This window comes from Phyllostomus discolor, chromosome 3 (assembly GCF_004126475.2).
Source record: "Phyllostomus discolor isolate MPI-MPIP mPhyDis1 chromosome 3, mPhyDis1.pri.v3, whole genome shotgun sequence".
NCBI classification, from domain to species: Eukaryota; Metazoa; Chordata; class Mammalia; order Chiroptera; family Phyllostomidae; genus Phyllostomus; species Phyllostomus discolor.
The window spans coordinates 184,383,499-184,404,252 of record NC_040905.2 but is presented as its reverse complement, the minus strand read 5'-3'; the positions used below and the strand labels follow the sequence as shown (position 1 = coordinate 184,404,252).

General features: G+C 39.5%; 1 protein-coding gene across 2 annotated transcripts in view; it reads right to left on the bottom strand.

The window, feature by feature from the left end:
• MELK (maternal embryonic leucine zipper kinase) overlaps window positions 1-20,754 on the bottom strand; it is a 75,503-nt gene that overhangs the window by 25,578 nt on the left and 29,171 nt on the right. For both annotated transcript variants that reach the window (XM_036021925.1, XM_036021924.1), the window contains 3 exons: window positions 8,785-8,853; window positions 7,223-7,321; window positions 746-832 (listed from right to left, as the gene is read on the bottom strand). In XM_036021925.1, coding sequence (XP_035877818.1) covers window positions 746-832; window positions 7,223-7,321; window positions 8,785-8,853 — 255 coding nt within the window. The remainder of the gene's footprint in view (window positions 1-745; window positions 833-7,222; window positions 7,322-8,784; window positions 8,854-20,754) is intronic.

Below are 20,754 nucleotides of genomic sequence, written 5' to 3'. Positions count from 1 at the left end.
TTCTAATCTTGCAAATTAGAAAACAGAAAAAAATACAAATCATTGGTGATGAAAGATATAGAAATGAAGATGAGAATTTGGGTGCAATCCCAGCCCAGCATTTTGATTATACTCAGAGACAACTCTGAGTGCCTCCATCTCTAGGAAACATGTAATCTGGAGACTAAAGCATCCGCAAGAGCTAAAATAATGCAACACCAGAAATCAGGATAATGATTTCATGGTATGTGGTTCATAAGTTTGGGGTGATGTGATGCTACAGGGCTGCTTTTAGGAAAGAAGGAAAACTGTTCTGTGTTTACCTTGTTTCTACAGCAGAATCATAATTCCATGTTAGAGAAGTTAACATAGTCAAGATCAGAACTCTGTCAATTCCTTGGACTAGTTGGTTCTATTTCTTAATTTTTTCCACTATAATTCTCTTTAATCAATGTCATTTTTAAAAGGCTATCCAGTAGACATTTAAAAGGAGTAGAAGTAATACACGAATACAAAATAAGTGCAACAGTTACACCCATGATAAAATCACAGGCCTGAAAATGCTGTCCTTTTTTTTTTTTTCCTTGAGCCATGTATGGTGATGCCACTTACTGAGATGAGGAAAACTGAGAGAGGTACAGGCTGGGAGAGGGGAGTGGTGGGAACTCAAGAGCCCAATTTCAGTACCTTATTTTTAACGTACTGATAAAATCAAGAACAATGAAATCAAAGGTGTTACTCTCAAATTCATGCTGTCATTTCTTACCAATGAAATCATATCCTCCATTGTCTGCCTGTTGTTTCTGTGATGCACAGAAAGTTCCGTTACACAATCTTCATCAAGGTGAATTAGCTACAAAAAAAAGTGCATAGACTTTATTACAAAATATTTGTTTGGAAAATTTTAAATTACCATAATTTCCTTGTAAAAGCAAACACCAAGATGTAAAAGCAACAGGAGTTTGTCAGATTCTTGGGTAAAAATAAACATTCTCAGGCCCTGGCTGGTGTAGCTCAGTGGATTGAGCGCAGACTGGGAACCAAAGTGTCCCAGGTTCGATTCCCAGCCAGGGTACATGCCTGGGTTGCAGGCCACAACCCCCAGCAACCGCACATTGATGTTTCTCTCTCTCTCTCTCTGTCTATCTCCCTCCCTCCCCCTCTAAAAATAAACAAATAAAATCTTTAAAAAATAAGTAAGTAAAATCTTAAAAAAAAAAGAATAAGCATTCTCCATAATTTTTAAAGATATAAGCAGATGACGATAATTCAAGAAGATCAGCTCTTGCCCTGCCCTTCACAGCCTCACCATCATCTGATCAATTCTTATGATTCTGTTATGTAGTCACGGGACTATAACTCCTTCCAACCACACAACTGCACTGGCATTCTCATCAAAGAGCAGTCATCTGGACATTTAAAACCAGTGATGGACAACAGACTGCTAAAGAGTGGCTCGGACTTACAGCAAATTGTCCCTAGGTTAACTTGGGGTTCAGCACAATCCCAAGAGTCCTTATGATGGTCCCACAGATGCTACACCATCTCCATTATGCTGAAGGTACGAGCAGAACACAATTTTTAAAAAGGGAGGCAGCCTCAATTCAAACTTCCTTTTGAAATCATCCAAGTATTCTGATTCCTGCATGATGTGACCTCGTCAAAAGTGTATTCTCAGAACCAGACAAGGATCACCAAGAATGAGAAGGCAGGAAGGGCCTGGCCTGGAGCCGGCCCAAGGGAGTTCATAAAATCACATAAGAGAATCTTAAGAAACATAATTTTAAATTCATCTTCCCCATGTAAGAAGTCTCTTCACAACAGCCTCAGTAAGTGATGTTTCCCTTTCTGCTTAAAGTACTCCTTTACCAGAACAGTCGAGACGGTTAGCTTCTCCCTCCTGCCCCCTTGGGTCTGCCTCCCTGTGACCCCAACTCACTGTGAGCCAATACAGTCTGACAGATAACAGGTTTTGGAACTAGACAGACCTTGGTTTTCATTGTGGCATCATTAAACAACTGTGTGACCTTGAGCATATCACAATACCTCTCTGAGCCTCAGTTCATTGTCTGTAAAAAAGAGAAGGCATCTGCCCTGTCATAGATGTAACATGTGGCGCGCCCAGTCCAACATCGGAATAGAAGAGGCACTTAAAAATTGGCTAACTATTTTTACTATCAGTCATAATTCTACCTCTTCTTTGGTATAAAAGCCTTTTGGAAATCTGAATATTTCTATTACAGACATCCTTTCCTCTGCGAGTTTTCTCTTTCCTGTCCTTTAAACCACCCTTTTAATGATTAACTCCCCTTAACATTCAGGCCCTTTCTTTCTATCACACCATCCAGGTTGTCAAGTGTTAAAAATAAGTTTCTGCTGTGTTACTTTGACCTTGGCAGCATCCAAAACTGTAAAACCCCCCTTCACGAAGGGCTCACCCTCAGACGCCCAGACACTTTACCACCCAGTCAGGCACCTCCTTGTTAATGTCATCGCTGCTGAAACAAGATGGGAAAGATTTCTGGGGTTCCTTCCATGACCTTAAGTTACTCTCCTTGAAAGGAAAGAAAGTAAGTACAGAAAAGAAAGTAAAGAAAAGGAATGAAGGAAGGAAGGGAGGGAAGAAGGAAGGAAGAGAGGGAGGGAGGAAGGAAGGAAGGGAGGGAGGGAGGACCCTTTTCTTCCCACAGCCTTCCGCTCTGTACCTTTCCCACAAGGTTTGTGTGGGAAAGGAGGGAAGGATAAGGAACAGGTGCTATCTTCTTTTCTGGGCCCCTAAATTAAAAAGAAGGAAAAGAATGGTGTGGACAAGAAACCAAAGTCTGAATATGGCTCACTATTTTAAGTACCTAAATTCTCAGCCACACATACTCAAGTTAAATTAAATACAAAAATGCATGCCAAAAACCAGCCAGTTATTTTGGATTGTCTGTGCCCAGTACAGTCCTCTTCCGTAGGGCAGAAAACAGAACTGAATATAATTTCTATGTGATACAATACTTAGGTACTAGAGTCATATGTGAAAACTGTAGGAGATCATGCATAGAGTTACAGAATAGAATCTATGCCCTAAATCTCCAAGTAAATCTGAATTTTTATAGTTTATTCTTTTTTAAAATTTAATCTTTAGTGTATTTTTTCCATTACCATTTAGTCCCCTTTATAGTTTACTCTTGATGAAACACTATATTGAGAAAGAAAAGCAAAGACTTTGAAAAGCAAGAACAATCCCTTACACCTCTTCTGTACATAAGTGATGTGATCCCTGCAATAGCTCTGTAAGGCAGGCAAGACGGATGAATGGCATAACATGTAAAGCCACTCTGTAAACACCAAAACATAACCCAAACATACGAGACACATTAGCACACCCATATCAGAGATCAGAAAATTAAAAATCAGAAAAATGCATGCAATCTGCCCAAGACTGGCATTTTTCATTCCTAGCCCAAAGTTTTTTCTTCCCCGCCACACTACCTTCCCCGACCTCTCCATGGCTCTGCCCCAGCAGCTATTCCAACAGAGACCAGACAAGAAATGCTTGTCACAAAGGCCACAGCTACACAGGATACAGGGCCTGAGGCTGAACTAGCTGACCTGTCAGATCAACTAGTTCAGCCCTTCTGTCTGGGTCCAAATCTTGGTTCTACACTTACTAGTTGTTTGACCTTGGACAAGTTACTTCGTGATTCTGTGTCTCAGTTGCCTCCTCTGCTAAATGGGGACAATCAACAGCATCTACTTCAAAGGGCTGGTATAAAGATGAAATGAGTTACAAGAGCAAAAAACATAAAGCCCAGAGAATAGCCCCTGACTCTTAAAGGCATTATCCTAAAGGCTCTATCTATATTATAGTGCAGTATAATATACAGAAAGTTCTTGCTACAACAGCACACTATTCTATTATAATAAGTATTCAATAAATATTAGCAATTATTATACTACAATGTAAGAAAAATGACATACTCTTTTGGAACACGCAAACTATGTATTTTACTTTATATTGCACCTCACATTAAAATAAACTTTTGTTGTTGAAATCAGAGACTTTCTTCATTTTGGCACCCGCTCTGCTGCAAACAGCAGTGTACCCTATCCTATTAGAATCACGGCTGAGGAGATAGGCAGAGCCCTCCCACACATGGAGAAATGATGACCCCCAATGGCTGAAGACAGGCATGTGCACCACCTGCTCTCCGCCTCACAAGGGGCACCTCCCCGCTGCACTGCTCAGGCACCTGCGTACTCTGCTGTTCTCCGGCCCTGGGTGTTGGGAGCTGTTAGAGTTAAGTTGCAGCTCTATTTATTCAATAGATACTATGTCACGAAGGGCCAAAGGCAACATGGAGAAAAGAAATGTTAGGAGCTGACAGTCATAGGAGAATCAGGAGGACTGTCAGCTCAGGCTGCACGGCCATTACGGCAGGCGGAGTGATGAGAAGGGTCTATAACAAGTACAGTCCGTTTTTCTGAGACCAGTTGGCCATAGGGAAGAGTATTTCTATTTACTGGTGGGATTGTGCCAGAAAGCAAATACCTCCCAGCCCTACCAAGTCTGCACTGTGGCATGTCTGAGACACGCCTCTAAGCTATTCTGTTGACACATGCATGTGTCCCACTTCGCTGCAGAAGTTTCAATGCATCATCAGAGAACATCTCCAATTATCTGAAAAGGCTATTAAAATTCTTCTTTAAAGTGTTAAAACACTTTTCTTTTTTAAAAAAGATTTTATTTATTTATTTTTAGAGAAAAGGAAGGAGAAAGACAGGGAGAGAAACATCAATGTGTGGTTGGTTGTCTCTCTCGTGCCCCCTCCTGGGGCCTGGCCTGCAACCCAGGCATGTGCCCTGACTGGGAATCGAACTGGTGACACTTCGGTTCGCAGGCCAGCACTCAATCCACTGAGCCACATCAGCCAGGGCTAAAGTATTAAAATACTTTTCTAACTACATATCTCTGTGAGGCTACATTTTCTTCATATGCTTCAATGAAAATATTATCAAAACTCACTAAATGCAAAAGCAGATGAGACACTCGGATGTGTGTCTCCTATTAAAGCCAGACATAACAGAAATTCACACAGACATAAAGCAATGCCACTCTTCTCACTGAATTTATTTTTTAAATAGTTTTTTTCATTTCTCCATTTCCTTATTTATCAATAGGGAAGAAGAATTTTATCCACCTTAAAAGGTACACCTTCCCTAGTGCTCTGGCCTTTGGCATGTGGCTTGCGTTGGAGAATGGGACATTAGTCAACAGGATGCAAGCAGAGGCTTAAAAGATGAGCACTAGGGCTTGTCCACTTTCTTGTTTCTTTTGGAACCCAGCCATCATATCAAGAAGCCCAGGCTAGTCAACTGCACACAGTGTGGCCCAACAAAGAGCCAGCACAAACGGCTGGTCTTTTGGGTGACACCCGGACCACAGTACCACAGCTCAGGCACCAGGTGACTGCAGTCACACAAGCAGGCCAAGGTTAAGACCCACATAGAACCACCCAGCTGAGCCAGCCCAAACTGCTGATCTACAGAATAGTTCATTAGTATTATTTTAAGTCACTAAATTTTGGAGTGATTTTTAAAACAGCAATAGTTAACTATTATACAAAGTCTACATGTCCTTTAGTAATCTTCACGTTATTACCAAGTTCAAGTTGCCATTTGTTTAAAAAATATTTTTTGACATTAATGTAGGAATAATTATTTAAATGATTGCTTAAACTTGCATAGCACTTTATCTTAAAGTCCTTTCATATACATATTAGACCAGTTCTCAGGTGTAGTCCAAAGACCCCTGAGGATCTCCAAGGACAAAACTATTTTTATAATAATACAGTTTTTCATTGTCCACAGCGTTAACATTTGCACCGATGGGACAGAAGCAGTGATGAGTAAAACTGCCGGAGCCCGAGTGAAAAAATCAATGCAAAGGCACCAAACTGACGAACACACTGTATTCTCTGTAGTGTGCTCGGTTAAAAAAAAAATCCAGTTTCAATGAAGAATATCATTGATGACACAGTAAAAAGTATTAATTTTATTTAGACTTGGATATCGGGTGGATGGGTTCCCCAAAATGAACAAAGTGAACTTGTTACTTCAAGGAAAACAACTGGCAGCATTTGCTGCCAATAATGAGGGGTTTTGAGCAAAACTTAGAATTTTGGGAAACTTACATTTGCCACCATGAACTTAACGGTTTTCCAATAATTAAGACTTTTCTGATGAGATCAGTAGTGACTTTAAGGAATGTGGGGTTTTTTAAAAATACTGTATAATGAAAGGTGTTAATATTTGGAACATCTGCATGAATAAGTGAACAGATATTTTCCAAATGACGACGCCCAATGTTATGTGGGAAAGATCCAAAGGACAGACTAGTGGACTTTAATGTAATAAAAAAGTTCACTGATGTGGTGTCAGATTCCACATGCAACTAACCTTTAAGAAACTGCCACTCGTCAAGTTTTAATGGAATATCAAAGACTATCCCCAATTGTCTGAAAAAGCAATTAAAATACTTATCCATTCTCCTACTACATAGCTGTGTGAGGCTGCATTTCCTTTGTATGCTTGAATCAAAATTGACCGAATGCAGATCAGATCCCAGTGTCTTCTATTAAGCTAGACTTTAAAGAAACTTGCAAAAATGTAAAGCAATGCTACTCTTCTTACTAAATTTATTTTTATTTTTCATAAAAATGTTTATTTGTGATAAAATATAATAGGTTTACTACTGTTACCTTGAAATGAATCAATAAACAAATATTAAGAGCATATAGGAGTCTCCAGACTTAAAAGTTTAGGAACCTAACTATAACCTCGTTACTACTCTGGGAAGTAGACAACTGGTTTAACCTACTTTCTACAGACGAACAAGCAGCTTTGGCAAAGTTAAGTAACTTGCCCACAATTCCAAGTGCACTGGTCACAAGCCTGATTACACACGAGAAACACCTGGGAGCTTTAAAAATACCCATTAATTGTTCTGGAATGGAGCACACGCATCTTTTTTAAGGTCCCAGTGATTCTCATGCGCAGTCCAGGTTAATAACCACTCTCCTAGAGATAAACAGGCAAATGCGGTATATAATTAGGTTGCAAGTCTCCCAAACACCAATCTTACGAGTAAGTCTGTGAAGTACATTTTATGTTGTAGACGATATCATTGTCGGTTATGAATCCACACAAAGATCACATAAAGTTTTTAAAAATTTCTACTGGATTTCATTTTACTTACAGGATTCTTGCTTTGCCACTCAACAGGACAGTTGTAATCTTGCATGACCCAGGGATGGTTCAATAGGTTTTTCACAGAAATCCGTTTCTTTGGGTCCACCTAGTGGCCATTGAGAAGTAGCTAGAGATTAGCATTCCAAACGAAGAACACAGAACAACTCTTCTCCTGAGAACTCAAAATTCATCAGAACAGCTGTAAACTTTATCATCACAAAAATGCTGTCAAAGACCTTAAAATGGCCTTGGAATAAATTCTTTTAAAAAGGCAGTAGAGGCAAGAAAACTATAGCAACCAACATAGGCTTAGAAGATGAATGTTTAACAAACACGAACTTCATTGGTATGGACATTATTCATGAAATTCAGTCAATCTATTGTATGATGTAATAGTCTTTTGCTGGAAAACCTATTCACAGGAAATATTCACCAATTTAATATTCAAACAGCCACAATGCAGGGCATTCATACTGAATATGCAATCTCTACCTCCCGAAGAGCTTACAATCACATAGAACAAGTTGAAAAGCGCACCTTTCTTTTCCATTTGTAATTTTCAAATGTGAGGAGAGGAAAATTAATCAACACAGATTAAGTTTTTTTGGCGTTTAGAAGAAAGGATGAGGTGTTTTCAATCTCATTATAAAGATTTGGTGGTCTGGCCCTACTTAAACAAGGGGGTGAGCCTGAGGTAAATTTTGAATAAAACGTGGAGATGGCATTTAATAGATGGAAAAACTGGGAGATATTCTGAATACACAACAATGAAAAAAATTTGCACTAATAAGGTACTCAAAGTGTTTTCAAAGTGTTTCCCATTAATCTCATTTTACCCTCATAACAATACGGAGGAGCCATGAGGCCCGACCCACAGTCGCCTTTTCATAGGTCAGAACTCAGGTAGGTGGCAGGCGAGTTGACTGGCAGGGAGGATGCCAGGCCTCAGCATTCCAACTTCCGTCTTTCCCTCTCAGAGCCCATCCCACTAAATTGATGGTTCTCACAGTGGGTCCCAGCAGCATCAGTGCCATCTGGGAGCTTGTCGGAAGTGCAAATTCTTAGTCTTGCCCCAGATCTATTGAGTCAGACACCCCCTGGGTGGCACCCAGAGATCTGGGTTTTAACAGGCCCACAGGGCAACTGCAACACATGCTAAAGTTTGAGGATCTCTACACTAGATCACAAGGCCCACTCAGTTGTACAGGAGCTCATTCAAGCATCCATGAAGTATCTACTACCTAGCTAACGTACAAGAGTTGGAGCAAGAAAACAGAAGATCATGGAGCAAGAGCTGGTTAGAGAAAATAGACGATACCCAAGAAAAAGGAAGAAAAACCACATCAGCAAAGACAGACAATAGAGGGCTAAAAGAAAATGCATTTGCAACAGGATTAAGAAAGTATCTAGTAGAGGATATTTACACAGCAGACATAATGAATACAATTTTTCAAGCTAATAGATAAATGGTGCTGCCCTCCAAATACAGTAGCACCAAAGACTCCTTAAAGTTGGGTCAAATAATTCCAACAGACTTCTTATTTAAAAATACTAAGTAACAAAGTTTACCTGTAGCATTTGTTGAAGAAGCAGAATGCTACTGGGAGAGAGCCACTTAGGAACCTCGTATTTACCTCTCTAAAAAAAATTAAAAAATAAAAACATTTAAGAGTTAGGTTCAATCAGCCTTGACACAAATTTCTAAGGTAACAACATGCTGGAGGCTTACTTCCAAGCTTGAAGACTTCACCCAACTGTAAAATTCAATAAACATTATTAATGACATAAGAAATCCACCTCTTGCCTTAAAAAAAAAAAAATCCGGCTCATTAAATGCTATTACCACCCCTAAATGACCCACATAGCAGAGAAGGACTGGAGTACAGCGGCTGTGGAAGGGAAAACACGAAGGTTATAGGGCTTTGGAAGTATTGTTGAAGCAAATTTCAGTTTATAATCTTGGAACAATTATCAGTTGACAAAATAAGGTAGCAAAAAAGCATATTTGGTGACAGAACATAGGCTGTGTGGTTAAGAAGGGGTCATATGTCATCCATAAGGCAGAGTTCATCGTCATTGAGGAAATCCAACGAAAGCCACCTTCTAAGACAACTACCTCTTTCAGGAATGGAATATTTGGTAATTATAATCACCATGTCATCAACTTTTTTAGTCGATGACCAGGAACTTGCTGAACACTAACATATGATAAAATAGCTCTATACAACCCGCCACTCACTCCTGTTTTCTGATTCAGAGGAAATGATACAATCATTTATTTCTCTTAGAGGAAAACAAATTGTTTAATGATGCCAGGATAACAGGTTAATTATTTGAGAAAAATTAAGACTGAACTCTAATTCACAGCCTACACCAAAATTAATTCCACCCAGATTAAAGAGCTAAATGCAAATAAAAAACCATAAGAGTACCTGAAGAAAGCACAGGTGATTATTTTTAGAATCTTTCTAGACATGACAGCAAAACCAAGAACTGTGAAGTCTAACAGATGATGAAGTAAATAGCTGGCATTTCTGTACAGCAAAACCCACCACTAACAAGGTTAATTATCAGCAAATTGAGGAGAAAGAAACCATTTCTACCTAAATGATAGAAGATTAGTACATTTCATCACATAAAATGCTCTCACAAATCGTTACGATGTTACCAGCGCCAAACCTGTTCTTCCTACATTTCCTCCCCCATCTCAGCAAGTGGCACCTGCGTTATCAGTTGCTCAGGCCCAATACCTTGGAGTCATCTTCAGCTCCTCTTTCTCCCACACTTCACACCCACTTTCTCTCACGCTTCACACCCAATCCATCAGCAAAATCTATTGATTGTACATTCAAAATATGTCCAGATTCACCTGTCACTGCCTCCACATCACCGAACTCTCTCATCTGGCACACTCCTAAGTGGTTCCTAGCAAGGAGACTCCTAACTGGTCTTCCTGATTCCACCGCTGTCCTGCCAACCTGGTCTCCACTTACCACCACCAATGTTCTTTAAACATCTGGCCTGGGAGCGCCTTTCCAGTTGCTAGGTGGGACGCTGCCTGATCCATGAATTGCTTATTCCTCACTCTGGCTGCTCTCAGGTCCCACCTGGTCTGAATCCCCACATCTAGTCTGCTCCTTGCTACCCCTCAAATTCACCTCCTAACTCTCTGGGAGTTACAGCCCCAGCTCCACCCAGAGTAAACCTAAATCAAACTCAAGTCAAACACCAGTCACAGTCCTGCCGTAGGGCCTTTGCACGCTTTGTTCCTTCCACCTACAAAGCTTTCCCCAAATATCACCAGTGCTTGTGCCTTAATCTTGGGATTTGTACTTAAATACTAGTGGCATCAGTGAGGCCTCCCCTGGCCACCTTTAGAAACAGCATCTCCTCCGCTACCCCATCATTTCATGCCTACTTTTCTTTAGAGTCCCATCCCCACTTGTCAAATGACATATTTACTTGTTTATTTCCTGCCTTACTACATTAGAATATAAGCTTCTTAATCACAGGGATTTTGTCTGTGCTATTTACCTAGACTATGTCTGGCCCTAGCATATAAAAGATGCTCAATTAATATTTGTTTAATAACTGAAGAAATAGGATTTTTTTAAAAAAGCATACACTCCAAAAGAAAATGGGCAAATAGTCAAAGGTAATGCCCAAAACGAGAACTTTCAAATGGTCAATAAACATGAAAATGTTAAACTAATCTAGTAATTAAAAAGTAATTAATTTAAACAAATATATGATACTATCTGTTGCCTATCAAACTGACAAACTTTAAAAATAATCACTATTGCCCTGGCTGGTGTGGCTCAGTGGACTGAGTGTTGACCTGTGAACCAAAGGGTCGCCTGTTTGATTCTCGGGCAGGGCACATGCCTGGGTTGCGGGCCAGGTCCCCAATGGGGCAACTACACATTGATGTTCCTCTCCCTCTTCTTCCCTTCCCTTCTCTAAATAAATAAATAAATAAAATCTCTAAAAAAATCACTATTATTAAAAGTTCAAGGATAAGAGTGCTATATAGACAACTGGAGAGTATAAACAATTATGAAGAGTAATTTGGGAATGCATATGTATAAAAAGTATTTAAAATTTCATATCCTTAACCCAGCAGTTTCACTTCTGGTAATTTCTCCTCAGCAAACACTTTGGTACGCAAAATTTTATGAATAATGACATTCAGTAACATTCAGACAGAATGGTCTATGGTAACTTTGGGAACTAAGGAACACAGTCTGATACAGCAACTTCGGAGGGTCCCTAAAACTAACGAAAGACAAAATTAATAGGTAAAGACGGGTTAGAAACATAACTAGGCCCAGGGAGACAGGCAAGCACAGAGACACACACACACACAGGACAACAGCAATGGAACGAGGCTAGAAGGGTGGAGGCATGCAGGTGGGGGAGACATTGACATTGACTAGCACTGGCACTGGGGTGCTCTGCTCTTACGAACTGTCTAAAACATAATTCTAAACAGAAACCAGTCCAGCTTACAGGTGAGGGGAGAGACAGACAGGTATGGATTTTGATTACGTTACAAAAATAGTCAAAGTTTCAAAGAAGCCTTATCAAGCAATAAATTTAAAAAGAGAAGGTGCTGATGTCAAAACAGCTCAAACTCTGACTCGGCCTCTCTGGTCAGAGCAGACAGGCCGACCCACAAAGTGTTTCCTGGAAGCGCGAGAGTGTTCCTTTTATAAATGACATTCATTATTAAAACGTCCCTTCTCTTTTATCTAAAGCACCAGCTATTATACAGAAAACCCACTTGCATTCACGCCTTGTGAGGGCATCTTAACACTTGCCAGTATCAGAAACTGACAAAGCTTGTTTCTGAATTATAATAAGCCTCTTACTCACTTCTCCTTACTCTCCTTCGTCCATGGCCAACTGAACCCCAAGTTGATAGGCTCCAGGCCTATCCCCAGGAAGGGGGATTTTTAGATGCTAACTCTTTAGGACTCATCAATAAGTCACAGTTGCCCAGGTCCTCACCTAATTGGCCCCACTCGGCTATCTGAATTTTTCCTTATTCCTGAAACCAAGGCTCCTCATAATTCAAAACCTGAGTGCCTGACTTGCTTTTTTCTTGGCAAACTGACCATTTGATACCTCAGAGATTTTACCTTGTTCTTGCCAGGGTGCTGTGGAAAGTAGAGACCAGCCTGGGGTAAGGACTCTCCCACCTGCTTACACTGATCATATGCTGATGACCTACCTGAGTCTCCAATCACAACCTGCTCCTAGAGTGTCCTGTCAGAACCCCCGCCTCCTCCAATAGGTCTTCCTTCATGCTGACTGTACCAAGAGCCATTTGCTGCTTCCTCTCTGGGTACGACTTACACTGGGTTGAATGGTGCCCCCTCCACCCCCTAAATTCATGCCCACCCAGAACCCGTGAAAACACTCTTATTTGGAAATAGGATCTTTTCAGATGTAACCAAGATGAGATCACTGGGTTAGGGTGGATCACAGTGCTGGGCTAAGAACTTGATATGTTGGCTTCTATTACTACTGCTGCTTCTATTACTGTTACTGCTACTGTACTACCTGTAAAACAAGTAATGTCACTCACAGGTTTACAATAGAAATAAAAGAGAATGTATATGAAAGCACTCAGCACAATGCCTTGCACGTAAGAGACAATAAATGTTTGTTCCATCTGAAATAAATAGGAGAGAGAGGCAGGGATACTCAAAAAGCCATAGACTAAAGATGGGCATGTTGACCAAAAGCCATGCGTGCCAGAGCACTAAATAATCAGTAAAGTGGGGGAAAAAAGGCCGGTCATTCTGAGGAATGCCACACGTCCTCCTAATGGAGCTTTGCCCCACTGCAGCTGCCTCCGGAGCTCAGGATTGCCTGGTAAGAAACACGTAAACTAGTCACGTTCCGTTCCTATCGCCTCCGGAAATGTGCCCGCCCACTTCCCTGTTTGGACAGAACAACTCTGGAGAGTACCGTCCACAAGGCATAAGGCCTGTGACCCAGCACCATGACCTACCCTCTCAGCTGCATTCTCTGCACTGAAATACTTGCAGAAATAAAGTATAGAGCTGAGTTCTGCTGCCAGGCTTAATCCAACATCTTATTTGTACACAGTGCTTTAAAACACATAGGGCATATGCATAAATAGTTTTATCCTGTGCAGTAGGCGGGGATTATTAACCACATTACACAGATGAGAAAACTAGATCTCAGGGAAATCAAATGCTTGTTCAACATTATAATGCAACAGTTCTCAGCTGGGGGTCATTTTGTCCTCCAGGGGACATGAGGCAGTGTCTGGAGACACTTTTCATTGCTATGACTTGGTGGCTACTATGGGCAGAGGGTAGAGGCTAGAAATGCTGCTAAACATCCTACTGTGCACAGAACGGCTCCCACAACAAAGAATTATCTAGTCCAAAAATGCCAATAGTGCCAAAGTTGAGAAACAGTGTTACAGAGCAAAACGGGCAGAGAAAGGACCAGAGGAGAGGTACAGTGCTTTTTCTATGGTGCTGTGCTGAAAGGTCTAAGGAAGCCGAGAAGGAGGCAGAGAGAAAGGCTCCTTATTTAAATATGAAAAGTATGGATCTAGGGTTCAGACAGAAAAACCTTGAGAGGAACAAGTCTGCTTGGGAAGAGCAGCTTCACAAGTGGCCCTGCGACGAACAGAGAGAGAGAGAGAGAGAGAGAGAGAGAGAGAACACTCCTGGACACGGACAACAGCGCGGCGACTGTGGAAGTGACAGGGGTGGGTGAAGGTGGAGGAAGAGGGTTTTGGGGGTATAAATGGTGATGGAAATTTTTTTAAAGGCCCTGTGACAACAAGGGGTGTGTGCTCCTGAGACCTGGTGTAAGCTCAGTCTGGGAAGATCTCTTGTTTATTTAAGGGACGACTGCGTTGCAAAAGAGAGCAAGAAACAGGCAACAGAGGGAGACACCAAGTAGGAGAGGCAAAAAGATCCGTGGGCTAAGGAAATAATTCTGGGAATCCTAACGGGCTTGAAATTGTTCATTTCTCATGGGGAGCTAAGAAAGGCAGGCAATTGCTCCAACACATAATCACAGCACTGTAGTCAGCTCTATAATTGTAAAATATAATCTCATTAAGAGATAATTTGCTCATTTTCTTTAAAATTATAAATTATACTTGTTACAGAGCTATTTTACTTTCAAGCTATTCAACTTTCATTTACTAAATTATTTAGACTTCCCTTATACTTGTGTACCCAGAACTAGAGCACAGTCATGCTTGTCTTTGAATGCAGGGATGGCAAGTGAATGCAGGTGACATTAGCAAGATTAAGACTCGATCTATTAGTAATCATGCTGGGAACTGCAGTTGAGCATTTTAGTTAAGATAGTCAACAAATGCAAAGAATATACAAAGTCTGCCTCTTAAACAAGAGTCACATACAATACACCAAATATCACCGGGTTCTTCAATCAAACCAAGAACGGACGGAAGTATTATTTCCAAGTGAAACATTTTAGAACATTCTAAGCAAAAATACATACTGCATGCAAGTGATACAACACCTTAATTAGATTCAACCAGCAGACTATTACACTGCGACTCGGAACAATAGTTCTGAGCCAAGATTACAATAAATTTCAAAATCTATAACGTGTGAAATTAAATTCCACAATAATGCATAAAAGTCCTAATTTGAATCAATTTTCAACTTGCAAACACATGCAAAACTAAAAAATGAAATTCAGAGGAGAAACAAAGAATATAGAGTATTAGTAAATAATATTAATTAGGAAGGCTAAGTCTCTACTGAACAAGAATTAGACATTTTGTACCTATTCATCCCACTGCAGATATGTTTTTCATTGACCAAAAAAATCAAATACCTACTGCTGGGATATAACGCTTTCATATTATCTTAAAGTGCTTCTGCTCCCCCAAAGCATTAATACAAGACCCACTACTGCACTCAAACAAACAATAAAAGTAGAGAATACTGAAGTTTCCAGGTTGGTACACTTACCTTGTATTGGTGAAACAATACATTGGTCATTAAAAGAGCACAGAATGAAAAGTCACCCTACCCCTGAAGCCTATATAATTTTATTAACTAATGTCACCCCAATAAGTTCAGTTAGAAAAAGGGAAAAGTCACCCTTCTATCTCTCCTTCCCCATATTCCTCTCCAGGAAGAACGGCAACTAATATGAATATACCCCCCCTTCATTTTTACAGCACTACACTTACTGTTCTATACCTTGGTTTTTTCCCTTAACATTGTCTCTCAAATATCATTTCATATCAGTATTTAAAGAGCTTCCTCATTCATTTTTATGGCTGTAGAATAGTCTACCACAAAGATGTACTACAATCTAACAACAACGTCTTCCAAAAGAAAAAGAAAGCCTTAATAAGACTCACAAGCACACAAAAAACTAAGAAATAAAAAGCTGATCAAACAGTAAACAAACTCATGTTTCTATGCTGTGAGAATACAGACCTTTTAGATTAGAATTTCATACAACCCAAGAGCACACCTGAGGCCAGCTCTCCAATCCTGCGCATTCATTCACCGTTATTAACACCATGGATGTTACCAAACCATCCCTTTCAAAAATGGAATAGACTTTATTCTATCAAATTATGGATCCATTAGTTTGCAAACAGTCCATTTTAAAAATACACCACAGGGAGAAAGTCATGGCAGAATAGCCAGGAAAATTTCAGAGGAAAAATAAAATAAAAAGAGGATGCTAATTCTACCAGACATTAAATAAATGGTATTCTGCCCTGGCTGGCGTAGCTCAGTGGATTGAGCACGGGCTGGGAACCAAAGTGTCCCAGGTTCGATTCCCAGCCAGGGTACATTCCTGGGTTGCAGGCCATAACCCCCAGCAACTGCACATTGATGTTTCTCTCTCTCTCTCTCCCTCTCTCTCTCCCTCTCTCTTCCCTCTCTAAAAAAAATAAATAAAATCTTTAAAAAAAAAATAAGTGGTATTCTAATAACACAGTAGTTGAAATAATTACATTTAAGACAAGAGCAGATAAAAAGATAAATGCAATGAAATAAACAACTCAGAAAAATATGTAAATGTCAGAATTTACTATATAATCAAACTATCATTCCAAATCAATAGGAAAATGATGAATTATTGAAAAGTAGTGGGAAAAGCAATTATATTTTAAAATAAATAACCAGGATAAAACAACTATGGTACATTAATATAATGGAATACTACTCAGCTATAAAAATGAAAAATCTATCCTTTGCAATAGCATGGATGGACCTGGAGAACATTATACTAAGTGAAATAAGTCAGTCAGAGAGAGACAAATACCGTATGATTTCACTCACATGTGGAATCTAATGAACAAACTGAACTAACAAGCAGAATAGAGAGAGACTCACAGACAGAGAGCAGGTGACAGCTCTGACAGCAAATGGGGAGGGGGGAGGAATCAAGCCAAAAAAGAAAAAGGATTCATGGACATGGACAGCAGTATGATGACTGCAAGGGGGAGAGGGGTGGGTAGAGGTGGAAGAGGTTAGAATTGGCATAAATGGTAACAGAAAAATATAGTAAGACAACATGATAAATAAACAAACAAACAAAATATTTGTTAAAACTAACACTGGGTCCCTAGAACTATCACAGATCAGGGAAGGCTAAGATGATATGACAACTAAATATAATATGGCATCCTGGAAGAATCCCAGAATAGAAAAAGAACATTAGGGGAAAACCAATGAAATCTGAATAAAGTACAGTTTACTTAATAGCAATGCACCAATGTTGGTTCCTTAGTTGTGATGAATGTAAGATGTTAATAATAGGGAAAACTAGGTAAGAGATAAATAGGAACTCTACCATCTTCGCAATTTTCCTATAAATCTAAAACTACCATATTTTTAAATAAAAATTTTATTAGAAAAAGGAAAAATTGGGTTTCTATCTTACACCAACATTGATTCCTGGTAAATCACAGAATTTGCATTTCAAAATGTAAAAGTACTAGAAGAAGACACGGGGAAAATTTTAGGTATATGGACCATAACACATAGAACGAGGTACTAATTTCTTTGGGATGCTCTACAGCACAGCAGTTAGGAACGCAGACTCTGTCCAGACCATCTGAGTTCACACTCCAGCTCTGCCAATAATCATCTGGGTAACTTCAGGCAAATTACTTTCCCTCTCTCTGCTTCACTCTCCTCCTCTTTAAAAAAGGTGCGATAACAGTACCTACCTCATTGTCTTATTTATTGTGAAGGTTAAATGAGCTGATCAATGTTCATACAAAAATACCTGGCACATAGTAAACACGCAATAAATGATAGCAATTATTATTATTCCTTACTGTAGAAGGATTCTTATAATTGAATAAGAAAATGATCAACAATGAGCAAATGCCATGAACATACAGTTCATAGGGGGATTATACATGCATTTAAAATAAGTTCAAAGTCTCTAATAATCAGGCACATGACTAAAACATCAGATGCCATTTTCACCCATTCAGTTGACCAATATCCAAAATTTTGATAAATGACAATATTAGAGAGAGAGTGGGGAAACAGGCGCTCTCATATACTGCTGGCGAAATAATTTGAGGAGAAAGTTCTGGAGCACAATTTGACAATATCTGTTCATTTTTCAACAGTCATACCCTATGATCCAGCAGTCCCACTCTTCGGTATATATGCCAAGGAGGTATATACAAGGATGCTCACTGAGCATCACCAACACTGGTGGGAAAAGTAGAAAATAACTGAAATGTTCCAACAAGAGAAGAGCTAGATACACTATTTACAGAAAGAAGTTAGTGTCATATGTGGCACATAATGTTGAGTAAAGGAAGATACTAAATAATATTAGCATGAAACCACTTCAGAGAAAAATACAGAATACTTCAAACACAAATAAAAGACATGGAAGAACCAAGGTGATAACAGTAGTTACCAATGTGAAGGTTGCAGGGTAGAGAACAGACATTGAAGGAGAGATCAAGAGAAGTTTAGTTATCTGTAATGTTTTAATTATTATACAGAGAATTTTGTATGCATTACTTGAATAATTAGAATTTTTAAAATGACAAACACAAACTTAAAATAAAGGAAATTTCACAATAAATACCATGCAGCCGTTAGAAAAATAATGAAAACAACCTACACACGCTGCTATGTACCAATATGAAACAATTTCAAAGCAAAGCATTCGGTTTTAAAAGGAGGAGGGACCAAAGTCTATTAACTGTGGATCATTAAAGTCCAGAGAACACGTACACATAAAGGTTTATGTACGCATAGATAAGTCCTACAAATATATATTATAAATTTCTTAATAGTTACTTCTGTGGAAAAAAACAGAGGGTCAGATGGGCAGAAAGCTTTTTTTTTTTAATTGTAAACTCCTTAGTCCTGTTTTAACTTCTTACCATATACACTTTGGTTATTGGTTACACAAATAACCAAATGTCAGTTTCTTGATAAACTACAAGGCTGGGTGATTCAGGCCGATGTTCTAGGAAGGAAGCAGGCAAGCCCTGGGGATGATCGTTCTACTACGGATCACTAACTCCACACAGGGAGTCCACAAACACTTTCTCTAAAGGAACAAACGGTAAGCATTTTCAGTTCTGTGGGCGCACCATCTCTGTCACAATGGCTCTGCTCCATCTCTGTTCTGCAAAGGCGGCCATTGAAAATACATGAGCAAATAGGTGTGGCTGCGTTCCAATAATATTTTATCTAAACAAACAGGTTTGGGGCCACCTTTGGCCTCTGCTCTGTATCCTCTACCCAAGAAGACTGACTGAGGTTTTACCTAACCTTTCCTTGCCTTCAGCAGTCCAGAAAGAAGTTAAACTGCCTAGCTATTTACACATCTAATGAATTGTGCATTACGCTCCTTACTCAAGAGGCAGGGTTGGTAGGAATAATTTCTTGACAGATCAGCCAGTACTTTCTAACAGGGTAAGACAAAAATATGCACCCCCTTCACTCCCTGCCCACCTACCTCCTCCGTTTAACTTGTCCCGAATGCCTGGATATTACTTGAGAGCTGAGTGCATGCCCTCCTGCCGAGTATTCTTCTTACATATGGATTATATCATTTTAACACCACAAATCAAAGATTATAGCCCTATATAATCATTGCTATAAAGAAGAGATATAATTATCCTAAAATCAAAGTTTATAGTTAATGATTTTATACAGTACCTCATTTGTTTTTTACGAGGTGTATATCCACAGGGTATATGAAATTTAGATTGCTGCAAGTCAAATGTCTTTATTGAAACTTCTGTATGGTCAAGCCAAGTATTCAAAACTTCTCCTGGATGTAATTATTAAAGTCATCCTTAATGGAATAAGGTCTTATTGCCATTCCCTACTGCTCATAACCAAGAAATCAAGCATTCTTAGAAGGCTCTGTATTCACAGAAGGATATCAATCCTCGCCCCGGTTATACCGACAGTCACTTTTGTCCTTGTTCAGCATAGCCATATAGCTTCATGAAATTTCCAGAAAAAATAATCCCTAATTTACTGGCACTCAATAACTTGGGTGAGAGAGGTTACATTAACTGAGGGGCTACCTAAAGAATAGGTAGAGTTGATGCTGATCATTCATTCTTCCTGACTGGTGGTCTTCTATGGTGGTGCACGTGCACCGCAGCAGGCATGTAAGAAGATATTCTCAGGTGTGGGGAAAAAGTATTAGGACTTCAATTTATATTCATTTTCTATCTACAAAACCAGACAGAAATGAAGCTTTATTAATATTTAGCACATGGATTGGCACTGGCACCCTAGTCCCTCCATAACCTATACGAGGTGATTCTTGACTGGGACGGTGCTGCTCAACAGACCACTCTCTGTACAGTGTGAAGTGCTGTGCTTTACCTGAGCCCAGTTAAGTGGACTTACAGATTATAGTATCTGATTTAGCTTAAAGAAATCCTTACAAAATAGCCAGTGGTTTTAAGGAGATTCTTGCAAAGAAGCCACAGCTTACAGATAAGACTATGAATACAAGCATAACAAACAAAAAAGAGCTGACACCTCTCCTCTCACTGTGAGCCCATTCCCCAAACACCAGGTTAAAAAAAAGACCTAATCAGAGTTGTCTCAGAACTTGAAATTAGCAAGGCTATTTGAAATATAGACTTATGCACTTTATTAACAATGAACCTCAAATCTAAGGATACACATATATGGCTGTATTGCCATCGCAATTACAAGATTTTTAAAATTCAGAATCCAGAATATGAAAACAAATCTCTCCAACTTCTTTAGTGATGTTTAAAGTCAAGTAACCACATCAAAGCAAATTCCAGGTGAACTGAATATTTAACATTAAAAAAAAAAACCATGAAAGTACTAGAAGAAAACAGGGGTGTCCAACTTTTTGGCATCTCTGGGCTACACTGGAAGAAGAGTTGTCTTGGGCCCCACATTAAATACACAAACACTAACAAAACCTGATAAGCAAAAAGAAGGTTTTAGGTTAAATGTACGATTTTGTGTTGGGCCGCATTCATAGCCGTCCCGGGCCGCA